The sequence below is a fragment of the Hippoglossus hippoglossus genome, chromosome 5 (assembly GCF_009819705.1).
Source record: "Hippoglossus hippoglossus isolate fHipHip1 chromosome 5, fHipHip1.pri, whole genome shotgun sequence".
NCBI lineage: Eukaryota > Metazoa > Chordata > Actinopteri > Pleuronectiformes > Pleuronectidae > Hippoglossus > Hippoglossus hippoglossus.
Genome location: NC_047155.1, coordinates 255292 through 277717, shown reverse-complemented (window position 1 = coordinate 277717; position 22426 = coordinate 255292). Strand labels below are relative to the sequence as shown.

The window sequence follows — 22426 nt, the reverse complement described above, 5'->3', positions numbered from 1 at the left end:
AGGTCAGGTCAGGTCAGGTCAGGTCAGGTCACGTCACGTCACGTCAGGTCACGTCAGGATACGAGAGGAGGCGGGCTCTGGACGAAGGTCAGGTCAGGTCAGGTCAGGTCAGGTCAGGTCAGGTCACGTCACGTCAGGTCACGTCAGGATACGAGAGGAGGCGGGCTCTGGACGAAGGTCAGGTCAGGTCAGGTCAGGTCACGTCACGTCACGTCAGGTCACGTCAGGATACGAGAGGAGGCGGGCTCTGGACGAAGGTCAGGTCAGGTCAGGTCAGGTCAGGTCAGGTCAGGTCACGTCACGTCACGTCAGGTCACGTCAGGATACGAGAGGAGGCGAGCTCTGGACGAAGGTCAGGTCAGGTCAGGTCAGATCAGGTCAGGTCAGGTCACGTCAGGTCAGGTCACGTCAGATCAGGTCACGTCAGGTCACGTCAGGTCAGGTCACGTCACGTCAGGACGCACGGACGATTCTGAGCCGTCTGAGCTGTGATGAGACGAGTCCGCCGCCGTTTGTTCTCAGCCACGACAAAACAAAAAGATTCTGTTTGATCTTTTGTTTTCTCAAATATTTCCCACCATCGCATCGTCCTCTTCTTAAAAACTCCTCTTCCTCCATCACGTTCCTCTGATCGAGTCAACGTCTGTGTCCCACAATGCTTTGCTCCAGCGTCCGAGCGTCTGTGGTGAAACACATGAGACGGAAAAAGGAAAGAACTGAAAAGATCCTTTGCTCCAACAGACGCCTCCTGTCGCTCAGTTCGTGGTTGTGATGGAGGAACGCCGTCAGATCACGAGGTCGTTGTAGCTCACGCTCTTCTTCTTCTTCGCTGCTCGACCTGAACAGAACAAACACCAGCAGCGTCACAGAAGAAGAATAAAGTTTATACATGAGGTTTGAATCAGATGTGATGTCATAACTCAGAGGATTGTTGGAAAATTAAATTCAAATTCTCTTTTTTAAATGGTTTGATTTTAATCCCAGAAACTCAGCGAGCAGCTGACCACCCCTGACCTCCCTCTCCTGCTCATGTAAAAGTTATGAGCCAATTGAAAGATGGTGATAAAGAGCAGCGGAGGAATGTTTAATATATCTAACACCCCCCCCCCCCCCCCCCCCCCCCATGAAGGTCGGACTCAGGACGACGAAGCAGAAGAAGATTAATGTTTCTTACCTCAGATTAATATGAGATTAGCCTGTCGGAGAAAAACATGATTTAGTGAATCAGCCACAGCCGAACTGATCAAATAAACACGTGCACGTCTTATTTGTACTTTCACATAGAATCAGTTTCCTTTTTTATATAAACTCAGGTCATTGAAAAGCAGGCTGGTTGTCATGGAAACCCACCATGAAGAGTTCAGGTTAAAGGGATAGTTCACCCAAAAATGAAAATCCTTGGCTGGAGGGTTTGAGTCCACAAAACCAAGTGGTGTCATCAAAGTGTTGGAAATCCATCGCAGCTGAAGTAACTGGAGACGGATTCTTCAGTAGACCACCACCTGCTCCTGTGATGTCATCAAGCGTCCACAAGCCCCGACTTTCAAATTCCACTCGACTCATTTACACCAAGTTTTTCACCTGAATGTCCAGTTTGATCCTCGTCTGGAGCCACGTTCACGTTCAGCAGGACATCAGAGACATTGAGTCTAAACACTTTGTGTAAATGACGTCATTCCCAGTTGAATATGAAAGTGGGGGCGTGTGGTCACTTGATGACGTCACAGCAGCAGGATGGAGGCAGGTTATGTTTTATTACGTCTGAAGAATCAGTCACTAGTTACTCCAGCTGTGTTGGATTCTGCTGCAGCGCTGTTTCCCCCTGAAGCCCCCCCAGGGTTCTGTTTTGCACTTAGCATCGTGCTAACAGCTCAGCCCACTAGCTGCAGTGTGAAAAGTGAAGCTTTATTAGCCTGGAGCTAACGTAGCTGTTAGCATCAGGCTAAAGTCTCATTTATATTCAACATGTATGGAAACGGTCAGAACCTTTTGTCCGTACTCTGCGTTCATTTTGTTCGTATTTGTTTGGACAAAACAGAGAAATTGAGCAGTACCACCAAAAACCACGGGGAGGCAGTGTAGCCAGTAGTTCAAGTGAGAGGACTGTCGCACACGAGAAACAATTCAAACAATTATGTACATTTTTGTGAGAAACTACACGAGTCTGTATGATGTCACTTCTCGACAAGACGAGCATCGTCACAACCTCCTCCACCGTCGCCATGTTTGTAGTCATCAGAAACTCAACTCTGTGCTGCCCTCTAGTGGATTTATTGTTTAACAACTATGCAAACGTAAAGGACACAGGGAAATATGTGGACAGTGACGGTAACATCGTTTGAAACAATGTTAGCTAACTCCGATTTAAAGCTAAGCCTTAGCCAGGGTGAGCGTTAGCTGCTTAATTTCTGTGTCATTCCAGAGAGAAACATTAGTTTCAAAAGATCCGTCAGTGAACCCTGTTTTTAAAAAGAGGATTTCTGTCATTGCTGAACTGTTCCTTTAAATAAACAACAAGTTTCCATGGACACCAATAATCTGAATATGGTATTAATGTTATCTGATGACGTTAACATGTCACAGAGTCTGATTATGACTCACGTCAACATTACGTCCAACGTTCACACCAGAATTTTAAAACCTGAAAGTTAAATGAAAGAAGCTAATGTTTACCTTTCAAGTGTTTTTTTATTTAACAAAAGCTTCAACTCCTCGTTATTTCTCATCTTGAATTCAGGTCATGTGACATCATCAGGTGGTAACTGTCGTATGTCGATGACGTTATAAGGAAACGTAAACATGTCAGATTAATGTCTTGATCTGGTTAAAGTCAGAATGTTGTTTCCATGGAAACAATTGTCTCCATAGGAAAGATCTTATTTATTAAAATGATAAACTTATTATTATATATTATCAATAATGTAACAGCTGATTAGATGCAGTGCGTCTCTGTTGCTGGTGAAAGATTAAATATGTGACATGTTAAAGTTTACAAGTTTTCAGTGTTGATTTCTGTTCCAGCAGGTGAAATTATGAAAGAATAAAAATATGAGTTAAATCATCACAAGCTTCCTCACGTTGTGTCGTTACGTTTGATCTCTACTTACTGTTGGCGTCCACGTTTTCACACAGCTCCGTCTTGGCCTCGCCGTTGGGCCGGTCGCTGGCCTTGTGGGAGAGTCGGGACGACATGGTGGCGACCGTGGCAACGGCTTTAAACGAGCGTTTCCTCTTCTGCACGTTGAGCTCTGGGTGGAAGATGATCACGTAGACTTTTGGCATGTAGAGCATCCCGAGGGCCACGGACGCACTGAGGTTCATGGAGATGGTCAACGTGGTCGTCTGGATGTAGAGCTGCAGCGTGAAGAGGACAAGACTGTCACTGGCAATTGGTCAACACTTATACAGGGGGGAGGAAAGAGGGAGGAGAGGGAGGGAAGAGGAATGTATCCTCAGGACCAGGATAGACCCAGGTCTATCCTGGTCCTGAGGGTTAGGTCCTGAGGGTTAGGTCCTGGTCCTGAGGAATGTATCCTCAGGACCAGGATAGACCTGGGTCTATCCTGGTCCTGAGGGTTAGGTCCTGAGGGTTAGGTCCTGGTCCTGAGGAATGTATCCTCAGGACCAGGATAGACCTGGGTCTATCCTGGTCCTGAGGGTTAGGTCCTGAGGGTTAGGTCCTGGTCCTGAGGAATGTATCCTCAGGACCAGGATAGACCCAGGTCTATCCTGGTCCTGAGGACCTGGGTCTTCAGAGACCCACAAGATCCTTTGAACTCCTCTGATGAGTTTCTGAAACTGTACTGAGAGTGTTAGCGGAGGAGAACCTCACATACTTTAATACGTTGATCCTTTAAGCAGCTTCATCCTGTGAAATAAATATTTATTTGGGGGACAAATAGTTTCCAGATTTACCTTTGACAGCTTCTCACTTTTGTAAAATTCTTTGTTTGTTACTTGAAAAGAACTTTATAAATTAAATTATTATATTATTATTAAATGGTAAATCTTCTGCATCTAAAAACACTTTACTCCAAAAACACTTGACGTGTTCCTGACGTGTTCCCGACGTGTTACCGACGTGTTACCGACACGTGGATGAGCTGTAAACAACAACACTGATCTTTCCACAGCAGAGTTTATACGTCATGTCCGGCCTCCTGCTGCTCTACAGGCTCCGCCTCCTGATGCTCTACAGGCTCCGCCCCTCACCTGGATGTTCCCCACATGTTCCTGTTTGAACGAGTCGGACCCGACAACCTGCTGCTGCTGCTTCACAGGACAAACAGTGTCTTGCCAATGACACTTCAAAATGTGACCTAGAGGACCAGGGGATCGAACCAGCGACGTTCTATCCGCTCTCACTCCTGAGCCACAGCTGACAACAGATTATTTTCACAGCATTAGTGTTTTTATTAAAGTATCTGAAGTGAAGTTAAAGAGAAAATCAAATATCTGCTCAGAAGGAGAAAATGTTTCTGCTCGGGTGGAAACAACCAGATGTGCATCAAGAAAACAGCTGTGGTCGAGCGACAGTGTCCTCTCATGTGTGATGGAGAAAAGAGAGAGAGGACAAAGAGAAAATGTCCGACAGCAACATCCAACAAACATCTGGATTTAATTCTTTAATTTCTATTTATATTCAGTTGATCGCCTCAGACACTATTCCACTGACCTGCAGGGGGCAGTGACGCACCAGCAAAGGCAGAGAGGAAGAGATAGAAGAAGGAGGAGGAGGTAAACATGGACGTTAAGAGGTGAATTAATATTATAAAGTATTAATAATTAATGTGAGTAATCATCCTCATGCTGTTTAATGATGAAGAAACACACACACACACCTGAGTTAACACTGTCTCCACATGTCAGAACCAGAATCTGAGTCAGAGTCTCAGTCGTGACTTTCAAACTGATTCAGACTCGTCATGGTGTCACATGACTCTGTTGTCATGACAGTTTTCAGACCTGAGCTCCAGGTCAAATCCAGAGACTCGTCTCCAGAGCTTCTCCAGAGTTTGTGTTTCACAGCTGAACAACTCAGCAGCAGGTTTTCTGCACAGACTCGTTCACAGCATCAGATCCTCCTACTGGTTCAGGTGAGAGGGGGGGCAGCCGGGTGCAGCAGACAGAGACAGGAAGTGACGTGTTACCTCTGCTGCAGAGGTCATGTGATCATGTTGACATCACCTGACACGTCGTCAGCTCTGATCACCAAGAACTCTCTTCACATCTTCGTCTGTGTCTTCATCGTAGTTTCTTCATGTTTGTGTCCCGTGTTAGAAGCTCCCCCCCCCCCACACTCAGTGAATCAGTGGAGGATCCTCTGCTGTGTTCACACTGCTCCTGGATCTAGACTTTATACAGGAGCTCAGGAGGAGGAAGACAAACTGAGTCTGATCCTCCAGAGAAGATCCAGAGAACTGAGGAGCTCAGTGTCTAAACTTCTTCTCCTGTGCAGCTCTCAGTCAGTTTTAAATTGAATCATTTGAAGTGAAGAAGATGATCAAATACTTCACAACACAAACATCCACTCTTATACTTGTGTTTTGTGTAAATGGTAACCATGGCGTCGGGGGGCAGACAGAGAGACATCATTAGAAAAGTGGAGCTGCAGTCGAGGCTTCGCATGAACGACAACGCCATGGTTCTTTTATTTGAATATCTGAGTGCTGCAGGTCGACTGTGTGACCACATGAAGAACCTGTGTTCACTGACCTGAATTCACGGAGTTCCATGTAGGAACATGACTCATATTCCTACATGACTCATGTTCCTACATGTGTGGGTCAATATCATAATTATTCAGATTGAAACACACAGAGAGAGAAATGGGCTGAAAGCTCTGAATTTAATCTGCGATGAAAATCAATCTTAATTAAATTATTAATTAATCATTATTAAAAACATCTCACTTTTTATTATTTCTCTGCTGTGGTGAAAATAAGTACATTTACTGCACTTTACTGAGTATTTATCTTCTACTCTGCATTCATTTATTCTATGAGCTTTAAAGATTATAAAGATGAGAAGGAAGATAAACGTTCCTCCATGTCTATGTTGGTATTTTTACTTCCTGTGATGTCATTTCCTGTAGAACCTGAGCTAAAAGGTTCTGATTCAATAAACCAGTACAAACGATAAAAGGACAGAAACAGAGTCAGAAATTAAATAAATACAAAAATCTTTTATGAGTAAAAGCTAAAGATTCTAAATATAGAAACTTGAAGGATATTTAAACTCTCAAAACGTTTTCAGTTTAGTTCTGATCCAAGCTTCCTGTCTGAGTTACATCATCATCCCTCGGTCCTTACCTTCTCTGCAGACTGTGCTGTGCCAAAGAAGATGGGTATAAAAGCCAACCAGACGATGCAGGTGGTGTACATAGTGAACCCGATGGGCTTGGCCTCGTTAAAATTCTCGGGGACGCCGCGGGTCTTTATGGCGTAAACAGTACACGTCACCATCAGTAGGATACTGTAACCCAACGAGCAGATGATCTGCAGATCTGTGATGTCACACTTCAACACGCCTCGGGCCAGATCTGGGTTGATGGTCTTCTGCTCTTCGTAGTCTATGATGATGTTGGGTGGATCCACCCCGAACCAGATCAACACGCCCAGCAGCTGCACGGAGATGAGACTGGAGGTGATCGCCAGCTGTGAGGTGGGGCTGATCAGCCTGGGCGCCGTCACCGACTTCTTCCCCTGTTCGAAGATTCGGTAGATGCGGTTGGTTTTGGTGAGGAGGGCGGCGTAGCTGATGCACATCCCCAGACCCAGAAAGATCCTTCTGAACGAGCACACGCCGACATCTGGCTTGGCGATCATGAGGAACGTGATGATGTAACACAGAAATATCCCAGTGAGGAGAACGTAACTCAGCTCCCGGCCGGATGCGCGGACTATCGGCGTGTCATTGTGCCGTATGAACGTAGCCATGACGAATATTGTAGCAATGATGCCGAGCATCGCCAGGAAAACTGGAATCACCGCCCAGGGCGAGTGCCAGTCCAGCTTGGTGATGGGGATGGGCTGGCAGGACGTGCGGTTGGCGTTGGGCCTCATGTTGTAGGAGCAGAGTTTACAGGTGAACTCGTTGTACTGGTACTGGTAACCGTCGCAGGGCTCGCAGTGCCAGCAGCACGCCATGCCCTTCACCACCTTCTTCCTCTCGCCGGATTTACAGGGCAGGCTGCAGACGGAGCTGGGAATGTCCCGCTCACCCAGAGGCCACTGCATGTCCTCGATCTGCTGAGACAACATGGACACAAACCACGGCTCATTAATACGACATCAACATCAAACTGGGAAGTTACACAGTTACAAAGATCACATGTAAACATGTAAACCTTAACGACGCAGAGAAAACATGGAGACAGTGAAAGCTTCATTAACCCATTTACACCTGATGCAACATACGAATATATACATACAGTACATACATATAGCCACCAGGAGGCGATCAAGATCATTTAGGAGCTGTCATGTCGTGTGTAGTTGGTTCACAATAAAATATATATACAGATTTTATATAACACTGCAGCTCAGAAAATAAGATTTTATATGAAACTTATTTTAAATATTCTGTTTTAAACCAGACAGATTAGACTTCCGTGATTCTGGGTGAGAACATGTGGAAACATCTGGAACAGTGCAGCTGTTCTACAGTTTAGTCACGATTAGTGTGAGTATTTAACTTCACACATCATGTGAATTTGTAAAGTGTGTCAGCCAACAGCTCCTCGTCCTGAAGCTCAGACCTGGGAGAGCCTGTTGTTGTGTATTGATGCTGATGATTTTGGCAGATTTCAAAATGCTGCTGTGACCCAGAGGACGTCCTGAAACACAGTATCTACAAAGACCTGCATCAGTCTGTGGCTGCAGGTGCTTGAGGCTGCGCTCCAGAGAAAAGTCCCAGATTGATCAGGATGCTATCACCCCCCCCCCCCCGGCTCCACGCAGGCCACCACCAAGCCAAGTAGATAAGCTGCGATCTCTGAGGATAAAAGGCTGCACACAGCGAACGGCCTGACTCAGCCGAAGGCTCCAGAATTCAGAGCCTCAACAAAAACACCCACTCTGCACAGTCGACTGATCTTCCTCCTACAGGCCGGACGCCAACTCTGAAGAAGAGGAGAAGCGTTTCCTCCGCCCACTCTTTCATCCTTTCATCAGCCTCTGCTCCCACACATCCATCATCACTCGCTCTTTCTGTCCACTTCACACTGAGCCCAGCTCAACGCAGACATGAAGGATGACAAAAATTCTAACCAGCATGCATTGTGTTAGGACCAGCATGCATCACTTTAAGTCCCATCCGGAAAAAGGTTCCGGGCCATCAAGACCAAAACCTTGCGCCACCTGAACAGTTTTTTCCCCAGGGGGGCTCACAAACAAGCCCCCTGCATCACACTGACTCTGTCACCCCCCCCCCCGCACATAACTTATAACTTATATATTATTGGCACTATCCCGGAACCAATCACTGCACCTTAGCACCGCACGTGCCCATAACATAACTTATTGCTCTTTCTGTATATATTGTTGTTTTTATGTCCAAATGCACCAACCACACCAAGGCAATTTCCATATGTGTAAATATACTTGGCAATAAAAAGAATTCTGATTCTGATTCTGAAAAAGTCAATGCTGCACACAGCTGCATCAAGTGGAACGGACCTAATCATTCAGATGGAAACGAAACGTTCAGGAGGCGTCTTCAATAATTCACTCAGGTGTTCGAGGACAGATCAGAAAACAGGTTCCTCTTAAATCCTCCTCAGCTGCAGCTCGGGGTTCTGGACGAGGACGGACGTCACGCAAAATATTCAAGAAACATGAAAAGCGCTGGTGGCCTCCTTCACTTCGGTGTGGCAGGCGGGAGGAGGAGCAGGCGCCGACCTGCTCCTCCTCCTAAGGTTTAAATTAGTTTTTCTATAATTACACAAAGTGATTAAATATCAGTGAAGCATATTTCACCCTGGAGATTAAAAAGGACAAAGGATGCAGGACAGAGGACAGAGGACAGAGGACGAGCTGGTGCTGTTGACAGTAACTAACGAGTGGATCCAGTCGAGGCAGAAACACAAAGTTAACATCGACACTAACGATTTCTGAGGTGACGTCTCGTAGGAACTCACAGGAACTCACGTGACCGAATGTGACTTCCGAATAAAAACAAACATGGAGGCGGAGCCGACGTCGCCTGTTGTTACAGTTTGTTCTTCTCTTCTGTCCACAGATTTTAAAATAATGATATAAATAATATGGAATGTTTCTGTATTTGAGTTGTGTATTGACGTTGTTTCTGTCCGTCATCGCCGGCGGTAAACGTCACATTCGACAACAGAGAGGATGACGTGGGTTAACAAAGACGATAAAGTAAAAGAAGACAAAGAGCAGATGAGAGGAGGAGCAGCAGAGAGAGGAGGAGGAGGAGGAGAAGCTTCTCCTCCTCCTCCTCCTCCTCTCTCTTATCTGTCCCGTGCAGGCCTTTGCTCCTCCTCTGCTGTCAGACTGTGGATAAAGCGTCGCACACTGTGATGTGGCTCAGGTGGACTCTTTAAATGTCCTGGATGAAAACAGAGGATCTGTCGTCTGCCTCTGCAGAAACACACACTTCTCTCTGTCTCTTTCAGATCTTTTGTGTTTCCACCGTCCTGACACATTTATTTTCCTTGTGGTCCTGTGCGGGAATAAGTTTCATCTAATTGATAGTTTGGTGTGTGGGCGTTTTCTCTGTGTGAGCCCATTAGCTCCTCCTCCTCCATCAGGGGCCCCACAGCTCCACATAAATACTCACAGGAAATTATGGCATATACGCTCTGTTGCCGTGGTTACGATGCAGGGTCCAGGCTTTTTACCTCCGCTGCCTCTGAAGCTGCTCCTTCATTATTTTACAGCTAAAAAACATCTTCATCCTTCATTTGTTCTTATCTGTTTTTGTCCTCCATCTTCATTCTTCCTCTTCACCAGGAAGTGACATCATCAGCTGATTCACACAACAAACATCTCCTTTAATTACCGATTCTTCACCGTGTTAGCTCACTGTGCTAGGGGCCATGTTAGCTCACTGTGCTAGGGGCCATGGTTAGGGGCCATGTTAGCTCACTGTGTTAGGGGCCATGTTAGCTCACTGTGCTAGGGGCCATGTTAGCTCACTGTGCTAGGGGCCATGTTAGCTCACTGTGCTAGGGGCCATGGTTAGGGGCCATGTTAGCTCACTGTGCTAGGGGCCATGTTAGCTCACTGTGCTAGGGGCCATGGTTAGGGGCCATGTTAGCTCACTGTGTTAGGGGCCATGTTAGCTCACTGTGCTAGCTCACTGTGCTAGGGGGCATGTTAGCTCACCGTGTTAGCTCACTGTGCTAGGGGCCATGTTAGCTCACTGTGCTAGGGGCCATGTTAGCTCACTGTGCTAAGGGCCATGTTAGCTCACTGTGCTAGGGGCCATGTTAGCTCACTGTGCTAAGGGCCATGTTAGCTCACTGTGCTAGGGCCCATGGTTAGGGGCCATGTTAGCTCGCTGTGCTAGGGGCCATGTTAGCTCACTGTGCTAGGGGCCATGTTAGCTCACTGTGCTAGGGGCCATGGTTAGGGGCCATGTTAGCTCACTGTGTTAGGGGCCATGTTAGCTCACTGTGCTAGCTCACTGTGCTAGGGGCCATGTTAGCTCACCGTGTTAGCTCACTGTGCTAGGGGCCATGTTAGCTCACTGTGCTAGGGGCCATGTTAGCTCACTGTGCTAAGGGCCATGTTAGCTCACTGTGCTAGGGGCCATGTTAGCTCACTGTGCTAAGGGCCATGTTAGCTTACTGTGCTAGGGCCCATGGTTAGGGGCCATGTTAGCTCGCTGTGCTAGGGGCCATGGTTAGGGGCCATGTTAGCTCACTGTGCTAAGGGCCATGTTAGCTTACTGTGCTAGGGGCCATGGTTAGGGGCCATGTTAGCTCACTGTGCTAGGGGCCATGTTAGTTCACTGTGCTAGGGACCATGGTTAGGGGCCATGTTAGCTCACTGTGCTAGGGGCCATGTTAGCTCACCGTGTTAGCTCACTGTGCTAGGGGCCATGTTAGCTCACCGTGTTAGCTCACTGTGCTAGGGGCCATGTTAGCTCACCGTGTTAGCTCACTGTGCTAGGGGCCATGTTAGCTCACCATGTTAGCTCACTGTGCTAGGGGCCATGTTAGCTCACCGTGTTAGCTCACTGTGCTAGGGGCCATGTTAGCTCACCGTGTTAGCTCACTGTGCTAGGGGCCATGGTTAGGGGCCATGTTAGCTCACTGTGTTAGGGGCCATGTTAGCTCACTGTGCTAGCTCACTGTGCTAGGGGCCATGTTAGCTCACCGTGTTAGCTCACTGTGCTAGGGGCCATGTTAGCTCACTGTGCTAGGGGCCATGTTAGCTCACTGTGCTAAGGGCCATGTTAGCTCACTGTGCTAGGGGCCATGTTAGCTCACTGTGCTAAGGGCCATGTTAGCTTACTGTGCTAGGGCCCATGGTTAGGGGCCATGTTAGCTCGCTGTGCTAGGGGCCATGGTTAGGGGCCATGTTAGCTCACTGTGCTAAGGGCCATGTTAGCTTACTGTGCTAGGGGCCATGGTTAGGGGCCATTTTAGCTCGCTGTGCTAGGGGCCATGGTTAGGGGCCATGTTAGCTCACTGTGCTAAGGGCCATGTTAGCTCACTGTGCTAGGGGCCATGGTTAGGGGCCATGTTAGCTCACTGTGCTAGGGGCCATGTTAGCTCACTGTGCTAGGGACCATGGTTAGGGGCCATGTTAGCTCACTGTGCTAGGGGCCATGTTAGCTCACCGTGTTAGCTCACTGTGCTAGGGGCCATGTTAGCTCACTGTGCTAGGGACCATGGTTAGGGGCCATGTTAGCTCACTGTGCTAGGGGCCATGTTAGCTCACCGTGTTAGCTCACTGTGCTAGGGGCCATGTTAGCTCACCATGTTAGCTCACTGTGCTAGGGGCCATGTTAGCTCACCATGTTAGCTCACTGTGCTAGGGGCCATGTTAGCTCACCGTGTTAGCTCACTGTGCTAGGGGCCATGTTAGCTCACCGTGTTAGCTCACTGTGCTAGGGGCCATGTTAGCTCACCGTGTTAGCTCACTGTGCTAGGGGCCATGTTAGCTCACCGTGTTAGCTCACTGTGCTAGGGGCCATGTTAGCTCACCATGTTAGCTCACTGTGCTAGGGGCCATGTTAGCTCACCGTGTTAGCTTACTGTGCTAGGGGCCATGGTTAGGGGCCATGTTAGCTCACTGTGCTAGGGGCCATGTTAGTTCACTGTGCTAGGGACCATGGTTAGGGGCCATGTTAGCTCACTGTGCTAGGGGCCATGTTAGCTCACCGTGTTAGCTCACTGTGCTAGGGGCCATGTTAGCTCACCGTGTTAGCTCACTGTGCTAGGGGCCATGTTAGCTCACCGTGTTAGCTCACTGTGCTAGGGGCCATGTTAGCTCACCGTGTTAGCTCACTGTGCTAGGGGCCATGTTAGCTCACCGTGTTAGCTCACTGTGCTAGGGGCCATGGTTAGGGGCCATGTTAGCATTTAACCATCACCACTTCAGCATGTCAGCTGAGCACAAACATGTTTTCTGTGTAACATGTAAATCAAAGCGTGTTCATCAGGTTCACTAAGCGACTCTGTTAATCGTACAAGCTTCTCTCAGTGGAGTCGTCTCAGTCATTAACTCAGTGACTGTGGATCATGATTAAATTGATTCATTAAGGGGGAAAGGAAATAAGCAGATTAACAAACGGCTCAAGTGACGAGAACCAAATGAGAAACAGAAGGAAAAACACAGCCCTGAACCAACAGCGTCACCATGGCAACAGCATCACCTGCCTTCAGCACGTTGGGACTCGATCACCTGATGACATGTGATGAAAACACAGGAAACAAATGCTAAATCTGTTAGATTATGAAATAAAGTGAAATTTCTGAAAAGTCACAGTGAAGAACCTTTGTCTTCTCTTCATTCTTTATTGGAGAATTTAATCCACCTGTAAATGTGTATTTTTCATAGACTGCAAATAAAGCTAAAATAAAGATTATTAGAAAACGACTTTCTCCAGAAATGAAGCTGAAATATCTTGGATACGAACTCTGCCATCTTGGGCCGAACATGTTATCTGGAGTCTGAGCCGTAGTGATCGGTTTAGTAGCAGATAGGCTCAGTTTCAAGTCAAATCGTTTAATATTGTTTGATTTTACATTGGTTTTACTGTTATGTGTTATTGATCTATGGTTTTATCTTTGTGTTGTTGGGAGCAGGGGGAGTTCACCTGCTGATTTAAAGTGTGGCCCTGATGAAATGAGTTTTATTTGTGTCTGTTGTTCACTGTTGTACTTCCTGCTCATCAGCACCAGCAAGCAGAGCGTTCAGCCTGGTTTTCTGCTGATGTTGTGCTGTTGGCTTCATCCGGCCGTGACCTCTGGGGCAGTTTGAGAGTCAGCAAACAGTGGATTGATCCTTCATGGTTGGGGAAGAAACTCCCCAACCATGAAGGAGTTTAACTTTAAGATGGAGCGTGAGATGCAGGAGGTTCGGAGTGGGCGTTGTTCCAGAGCTGAGCCGTAAGACAAACCTGTAGATTTAATGCTCTGACCCTCACCTGTGCTCAAGAGCTCTGGGTAGAAGTCGGGTGTCTGGGCTCAGCCTAAGAGACAGTGTGAGGAGTTTATCTGCTCTCTCTGATAAAACTCACTGTTGATGCTTCATGCAGTATTTATATATCATTTATATTAAAGCCTGTTCAATTCAACAAACCAGCTCCAAGAAGAAAGTTTTAATACACAAAGAATTTAAAACTTCCTACACCTCTGATCTTTCTTAAGGGAAGAGATAAAACACACACACACACACACACACACACACACACACACACAGACACAGACACACACACACACACACACAGACACACACAGACACAGACACACACACACACACACACACACACACACACACACACAGACACACACACACACTTGTCTTTGTGAACAGAGGATTCAAATTGATTAAAAGCTGAGAGCAAAGTGTTCTCAGTTGTGTTTTATCAGCGATACTTCACAGCAGCTCTTTGGATTTCAACTTTATTTTAAGTCTAAACGTTGGCGTCGTGCGTGACCTGCTGTGACTCAGGATTATTCAAAAGGAAATAATGAAAAGGTTGTGTACGTTGCCTGGGAGGCAGCGCAGAGGGTTTTCCCACCACAGGTGAGGAATCGACTTTCTTTGTTCTCTCATTTCAGTGTTGAATAAATCTGAATAAAAGACACGTCTGATCCGCCTTCAAAGAAAAGTTACAGTTGTGGGGAAAAAAAAGAAATTTGAATAATTACATTCCTTCTCAGTCCAAAGACACAACAGAGCAAACTGCTGTAAGAGACACAGTGAGACTCCGAGCTGCAGAAAGACAAACTATCCTCCATGTGTCTCTGAAACAAATGGTTCCTTCTCTGTTCGTCTCAGAGGAAAGAATCTGCGTTTAGACGCTTTGTTAACTGACTGAGCAGAAGAGCTCCTAAACATCACACCTCAGACGAGCAGCCTCACCGTCAGATCCAGTTCAGTCTTCTCTGTGCTTCACAACCTCAATCCATCACATCATGGAGGCAGCAGCTGGATCAGAACGTTTCCCTGCACAGTTTCCACCCTGTCTAACCCAACTCCCATCATCCTTCACTGCTGCTCCACCACTAACTCATGATGAAGACTACAACTCCCATCATCCTTCACTGCTGCTCCACCACTAACTCATGATGAAGACTACAACTCCCATCATCCCTCACTGCTGCTCCACCACTAACTCATGATGAAGACTACAACTCCCATCATCCTTCACTGCTGCTCCACCACTAACTCATGATGAAGACTACAACTCCCATCATCCCTCACTGCTGCTCCACCACTAACTCATGATGAAGACTACAACTCCCATCATCCTTCACTGCTGCTCCACCACTAACTCATGATGAAGACTACAACTCCCATCATCCTTCACTGCTGCTCCACCACTAACTCATGATGAAGACTACAACTCCCATCATCCTTCACTGCTGCTCCACCACTAACTCATGATGAAGACTACAACTCCCATCATCCCTCACTGCTGCTCCACCACTAACTCATGATGAAGACTACAACTCCCATCATCCCTCACTGCTGCTCCACCACTAACTCATGATGAAGACTACAACTCCCATCATCCTTCACTGCTGCTCCACCACTAACTCATGATGAAGACTACAACTCCCATCATCCTTCACTGCTGCTCCACCACTAACTCATGATGAAGACTACAACTCCCATCATCCCTCACTGCTGCTCCACCACTAACTCATGATGAAGACTACAACTCCCATCATCCTTCACTGCTGCTCCACCACTAACTCATGATGAAGACTACAACTCCCATCATCCTTCACTGCTGCTCCTGATCGTGGTGATCCTGATCCTGATGGTGGATCCTGATCGCGGTGGATCCTGATCGCGGTGGATCCTGATCCTGATCCTGATGGTGGATCCTGATCGCGGTGGATCCTGATCATGGTGGATCCTGATCCCGGTGGATCCTGATCGCGGTGGATCCTGATCCTGATCCTGATGGTGGATCCTGATCGTGGTGGATCCTGATCGCGGTGGATCCTGATCCTGATGGTGGATCCTGATCGCGGTGGATCCTGATCGTGGTGGATCCTGATCGCGGTGGATCCTGATCGTGGTGGATCCTGATCGCGGTGGATCCTGATCCTGATCCTGATGGTGGATCCTGATCGCGGTGGATCCTGATCATGGTGGATCCTGATCCCGGTGGATCCTGATCGCGGTGGATCCTGATCCTGATCCTGATGGTGGATCCTGATCGTGGTGGATCCTGATCGCGGTGGATCCTGATCCTGATCCTGATGGTGGATCCTGATCGTGGTGGATCCTGATCCCGGTGGATCCTGATCCTGATGGTGGATCCTGATCGTGGTGGATCCTGATCGCGGTGGATCCTGATCCTGATCCTGATGGTGGATCCTGATCGCGGTGGATCCTGATCGTGGTGGATCCTGATCCCGGTGGATCCTGATCGCGGTGGATCCTGATCGTGGTGGATCCTGATCCTGATGGTGGATCCTGATCGCGGTGGATCCTGATCGTGGTGGATCCTGATCCCGGTGGATCCTGATCCCGGTGGATCCTGATCGTGGTGGATCCTGACCATAGACTAGGATCACAACAAGACTTGATATATAATACGTCTCCTCAGATACTCGACCATTACATCTGTCAACCTGGGGTTTGTCATGTGACACAGTCTGCAGCTCAGTCAGTTTCTATGACGAGAGTCATTTATAAATAAATATAATATATAATATATATAAAGCTGAGGCCACTTCATTTACTGTCCTGCTGATCCTGGACCTGCTGCTGCTCACGAGCTGCTGGCTGCTCATCTCTCCATCCGACTCATCAACCCGCTGTGAGCGGTCGCTCTCTCAGAGATCAAGGTCAGATTCCATTGCTCCTCACGAGGCAGCATCGGTGTCTCCGGCACATGAAAGACGAGCGGCTGCAGATTTGTGAGACATAACAGATAAGTGACTGCAGCAGAAGAGAGAGACCATCTTGTCCTTCACTGCCGCTGGCTCACGTTCACCTTTAACTGTCCAACTCATTCCTCTGGAGACTTCACTTATTAATACTTGAAATTTTTTTCATCTCAAAAACTGAACCTTGAGACAGAATGAAGAGACACTGAGATATTCTCATGACACCAGCTTCAGGTATGACGACCTGTTCATGGAAACGCTCACACACTTGAGCCGCTGATGAAATGGAGATTGTTTAGTTCAGATGCATCATTATAGTTTTTATTTAGTTTTCCTCTTCGTCTTTGAGCCGTGGTGCGTCTCTAACGTTCTTCACAACGTTCTTCCTCCCATTGTCCGTTCTGTTCTGTCATCCCTCTCTTCTCTGAGTGATGTTCAGGGAAAACTTGTTTGTTTACTTACATTAAAGTCCGACATGTTGGATTAAAGACAGACACCAGCTGTCTCTCTCAGTATTTACATCCCTCAGTCAATCAGTTGTTTCAGCAAATACCTCAAAAATATTTGTTCATGTTCAAGTGACGAAGACGTCGAGCTGGAAATATGAAGATCATGTCTGTCAGGAGCAGGAAGAACGTCTCTCTGAGGTTTTCTTCAGTAACACAGTTCATCAGAGTTCACTTCAAACAGGAGCTGATCACAATCAGTTCAGCTGCTTTTATTTTGACAGTGTGAAGAGTAATGCTCCTTGTTGATGTTCTAATCATCTGAGTAGAGGTGAAGGAGTCAGAGGTCAATTATCTGATTAAATGTTAGAAATACTGAACAATCATTTAAATGTCTGATTCCTCCAGAAAGAAAAACACACTTTACTTCTCACCTGCTGCCGTTTACTTCACGTTTACTTTACATTTTATGTGTTTAACCTGTTACACAGCGGGTTTGAGGGTTACCCATCGCGTTACCACGGTTACATGACACGGTGCAGGATGTGTATTTGTAAAAAAACATTTTCTCAACATTCATGAAACGCAAACAAAGTCACAACACAGGGGAACAACATGTGATGTCACCACATATAAAGTGAAAGAACATTGTTTCACGTGACTGTGATCATGTGATCTGTGGTCGGCACGTTCAGAGAATCATGTGACTTCAGTTTCCCTCATTATTTAAAGGGGACATAGCATGCCCACTTTACCACAAGTTGATCTGGTTCCTTGGGGTCTTAATGAAATGTCTGTAACATACTTTGGTCAAAATACCACAAGGATCATTTCAAACAGCTTTTTACCCTGTATAAAACAGCCCTCCACAGAGTGACCTGTTTTGAGTGCCTGTTCCTTTAAATGCTAATGAGCCAGCTCCCCCCTCCCCCCTCTCCCCCCATGATTTTAAACGATATAAATTACATATTTTATATGATATAAATTATCAAATATGCATCCCATACTTTGTATTCCCCTTCTGTTGTCCTGGAGTTTTAATTTTCCCAATCACATAATTAAATGTCCCCCTCTGCCCCCCCACTACAAGCACACAAGCAGACAGACAGAGAGAGAAAGAGGGGGGGGGGGGGGGGGGGGCTATGAAGACCATCATACCCCCGAACCCCGACATTCAACGGGTACAACAACAAGCGGAGAAAGCAGAATCGCGGGCTGACCTTATATATACAGTCTATGGGGCTGACCAGCGGAGAAATGCTCGTCCCGTGTGAACAGCCAGGCGGCTGCGCGCTGGAGAACGGCGCTGCGCTGCCTCGCAGCGGCGCTTCCGCATCCGGTGTACCCCGGCGTAACTACTGTACCCCGGCGTAACTACTGTAACCCGGCGTAACTACTGTAACCCGGCGTAACTACTGTAACCCGGCGTAACTACTGTAACCCGGCGTACCTACTGTAACCCGGCGTAACTACTGTAACCCGGCGTAACTACTGTAACCCGGCGTACCTACTGTAACCCGGCGTAACTACTGTAACCCGGCGTAACTACTGTACCCCGGCGTAACTACTGTAACCCGGCGTACAGTAGAGCTGAACACTGCGGAAGTCTTCCACACAGCTGGCAGTGTGGAAGACCGCAGCGAGGCAGCGCAGCGCCGTTCTCCAGCGCGCAGCCGCCTGGCTGTTCACACGGGACGAGCATGTCTCCGCTGGTCAGCCCCATAGACTGTATATATAAGGTCAGCCCGCGATTCTGCTTTCTCTGCTTGTTGTTGTACCCGTTGAATGTCGGGGTTCGGGGGTTACAGTAGCGCTGAACACTGCGGAAGTCTTCCACACTGTTGGCTGTGTGGCGCTGACACAAATTCCAGCTCACGCACGGGAGAGCGAGCGGTCGCTCCCGAGCAGCTGCTGCAGCCTCCCAGTCCCAACGATCCAGACAAATGCCACATGTGAGTGAATCGCGGGCTGACCAGCGGAGAAATGCTCGTCCCGTGTGAACAGCCCGGCTGCGTGCTTGGGAACGGCGCTGCGCTGCCTCGCAGTCTCGCTGCCTCCGGTGTAAACCCGGAAGTAACGAGTGTGGGGGGACGGGGGGGGGGGGGGGGGGGCCAAGACCATGTAGGGAGACTTCCAGTTCCTTGTTACAACACAAAACCCAGGAAGCGCAATCGAGTCGCTCAAGCACGACGTTTCTGACTTAGAGGAACTATAACAAAACCCAGGAAGTGTTTTCCCCAGAGTGTTTGGGTTGGTAGACATGAGCCAGATACCCACATTAACCTGTAGAAGCACTAACAAAGTGGAATTTGCATGATATGTCCCCTTTAATATCTGGTGTCATCACAACAACAGACGTGTGGAGACGTCCTTTCAGGTTCAACCAGCAGGGGTCACTTAGCGTCCAGATTCAATCTGAAGAGATAATGTACCAGGTGTTTACGACGAGGAAAATACAATTACAAGTGATGATTGGAATAAATCAGATGAGATGAGATGAGATAAAATAAAATAAAATAAAATAAAATAAAATAAAATAAAATAAAAAGAGATGAGATAAGATAAGATGAGATGAGATGAGATGAGATGAGATGAGATAAAATAAAATAAAATAAAATAAAATAAAATAAAATAAAATAAAATGAGATGAGATGAGATGAGATAAAATGAGATGAGATGAGATGAGATAATCCTTTATTAATCCCACAATGTGGAAATCTGCAATATTACAGCAGCAAGAGTAAAAAATAGGCATAATGATAATAATAGTTAAAGGTTCAGTGTGTAGAATGTAGTGACATCTAGTGGTGAAGTGTCATGTTGCAGCTGAACACCCCCCCCCCCCCCAGTTTGTCCAGTCGGGGCTACTACAAGAAACATGGCGGCCTCCATAGAGAGGACCCCCCCCCCCCCCCCCCCCCCCCCGATGTAAATATAAAGGCCCATTCCAGGGTAAATAAAACAACAATTTGTATAATTTAGATGAAAGACACTCGTGAAAACATCACTAGGATAATTTTGTATTAAATGTCTGTCAATAGCTCCTTTCACCTGAATCTTACACACTGGACCTTTAAGTGTAAGGAAATATAAAAACAGCAGAATACAAACAGACGACTTTAGACGTGAGTTTGACATTAAGTGAAGATTGTGACAGAAAAGCATCAGGATGAAGAAGCAGGAGTTTCAGTCACTGTGTGAATACGAAACCTCATCATGACAAAGAGCCATTTTCCAGCTTTAATCTCATATCATCATATGAACAGTTTAATCCTGCTGCAGCTTTGAAAAGATAATCCACGTTCCAAACTCGGTTGTTAAAATAAGTTAATTCTTTTTGTTGATATGAAGAATTAACCATGAAGGAAATATGTGGATTTATGTTTATATGTCTGAATTCAAGTTGTATATATATTTATGGTTTAACTGTAAAATATCAAACCTCAGTTTTATTTGTTTGTAGTAATAATAATATATATATATATATATATATATATATATATATATATACCAGGCTCCTCTCCTGTGGAACCAGCTCCCACTCTGCGTTCTGGAGTCACCTTCTCTCTTCTTCTTCTGGATCAGGTCCTGAACCATCCCTTAGCTATGCTGCTATAGGTCTAGACTGCTGGAGAACTGACTGTGTGTGTGTGTGTGTGTGTGTGTGTGTGTGTGTGTGTGTGTGTGTGTGTGTGTGTGTGTGTGTGTGTGTGTTTTCAGCTGCTTCATTAACACACTGGTCCTGAGGGGTTTCCCTCAGACGTGTGCTGGTGCAGATGATGACAACATAAACTCTGACAAACCATCAGAGTGAAACACTTGGAGCCATTAAAGCTCAGTGAAGCTCAGCACCAGCAGGAGTCTGAAGAAGAAGAAGAAGAAGAAGAAGAAGAAGAAGAAGAAGAAGAAGAAGAAGAAGAAGAAGAAGAAGAAGAAAGTGACAGACATGAAAATAAAAAGCTGCCGGCTCTTTTGTCTGTTTGCAACAAACTAGAATCAGACCAGAGATGAGGACGTGATGCAACAGGACGTACGTACATCAGACAAAACTCTTTAGTCCCGAAATCACAACGTGAAACCAAAACTAACAGATCAAAGGAAACAACAACACATGAAGCTGGTTCTTTAACCAACAGGTTGAGAAGCTCAGTCTATGACCTTTGACCTCTTCACACTTCAAGACTTAAAACTCATCAACTCAGACAGAAAAATCCCTCATGATATAAAACATGTTTACGATCCAACTTTTACTCGTGGTCGAGTGTTCAATTAAAATAAATCACAGAATCAGATTCAATCAAACGTCCGTGAGCAGGAAAGTGGTGGACCAATCAGAGAGCAGCCTGACGACCCCCCCGTCCAGGTCAAATCTGTTCTTTCACTTCATGAGTTTCAGACACGTTGGTTTCATCTGCTCCGTGAGGCTCGGATCTTTAATAAACTATAAACCATCAGACCTGACCATTAGAAATCCCTCCTCACTCTGAAGTCGCCAGGATCTTCTGAACATGAAATCCTCCAGTGAGTGTGATACCAGCAGGTCAGAGCGCGGTGCGACCGTAACTACCGCGTGTTTCAGAGGGATTCAGGAAACCAGCTGGACGTGACCTCATCAGGTTTTAACAACATCACACAGAGTTTCTGTTGGTTTGACTCACGTTGATCTGCAGCGTCTCCGTCCACTGTCCGATGACTCTGTAGCCCGGCCCAGTCACGTTGCTCCACTGGTACTGGAACAGGTCGTAGCGTCCGGGAGCGTCACCGTTACGGTTAAATGTCACTGACGTACCAGCACTTCCTGTGGACGACAAACAGTGGGGATGCTAAATTCATTCTGCATCGACACAGAATTAAAAAGGTTTTACATTCACACACATTCACACAGAGCATCCATGTGCAACACTTTCTCTATGAGAGGGGGAATTGTGGGGTTCAGTGACAAGGACACTTCAGCATGGGGACAAGGGAAGACTGGGATCGAACCGCCGACCTTCTGGTTAGAGGACGACTGCTCTAACCCCCCAGCCCCAAAACGTGTGGTATTTTGAGTTTTTCAGTTCTTAGTTTCCAGGTTCTTCCGTCAGAAAGCTCAGGTGTCCTGTTTTTAAAAAGCAGGAAGTGCAGTGTTCTGAATGAGCAGCAATGTGAAGTCTATTATTAAGTGATGGAGGAACAGCAGCAGACCTCAGATCTGTCTTCACCCATTGACAGGACTGTTTCTGCAGAACTATCCAGGATGAACCAGCTGACACAGAAACACCTCAGATATCATCGAGTCCTCCACTCTTCTCTTGTTCTGTCCACACAAAGTACGTGATGGTGATGATGATGGTGTGATGTGATGTCTTCGTCCTGTAAAACACTGCTCAGGCTCAGCTGTTGTCCCCGTCGACCAATCAGCTTCAGAGAAAACTCTTCCACATACGCAGCC

The 22426-nt window shown here is 46.8% G+C and overlaps 1 protein-coding gene across 1 annotated transcript; it reads right to left on the bottom strand.

The window, feature by feature from the left end:
• Positions 1 to 371: 371 nt before the first annotated feature.
• LOC117761156 (metabotropic glutamate receptor 7-like) lies at positions 372 to 22200 on the bottom strand. Its single transcript, XM_034584817.1, has 6 exons — positions 22180 to 22200; positions 21654 to 21818; positions 6312 to 7247; positions 3108 to 3354; positions 740 to 838; positions 372 to 670 (listed from the first exon to the last, which is right to left on the bottom strand). Exons 1-5 carry the CDS (start codon positions 22198 to 22200, stop codon positions 786 to 788), a joined length of 1422 nt encoding a protein of 473 aa, XP_034440708.1. The 3' UTR covers positions 372 to 670; positions 740 to 785.
• Positions 22201 to 22426: the final 226 nt, after the last annotated feature.

Excerpts from the sequence above, each read along its gene's own strand:
- LOC117761156 (XM_034584817.1), bottom strand. The coding sequence starts at position 22,200 with ATGGGTGAAGACAGATCTGAG. Across the intron at positions 21,819-22,179 it reads TGGGTGAAGACAGATCTGAG|CATCCCCACTGTTTGTCGTC; the intron begins GTCTGCTGCTGT and ends GAATGAATTTAG. Across the intron at positions 7,248-21,653 it reads CGGAGACGCTGCAGATCAAC|ATCGAGGACATGCAGTGGCC; the intron begins GTGAGTCAAACC and ends TTGTCTCAGCAG.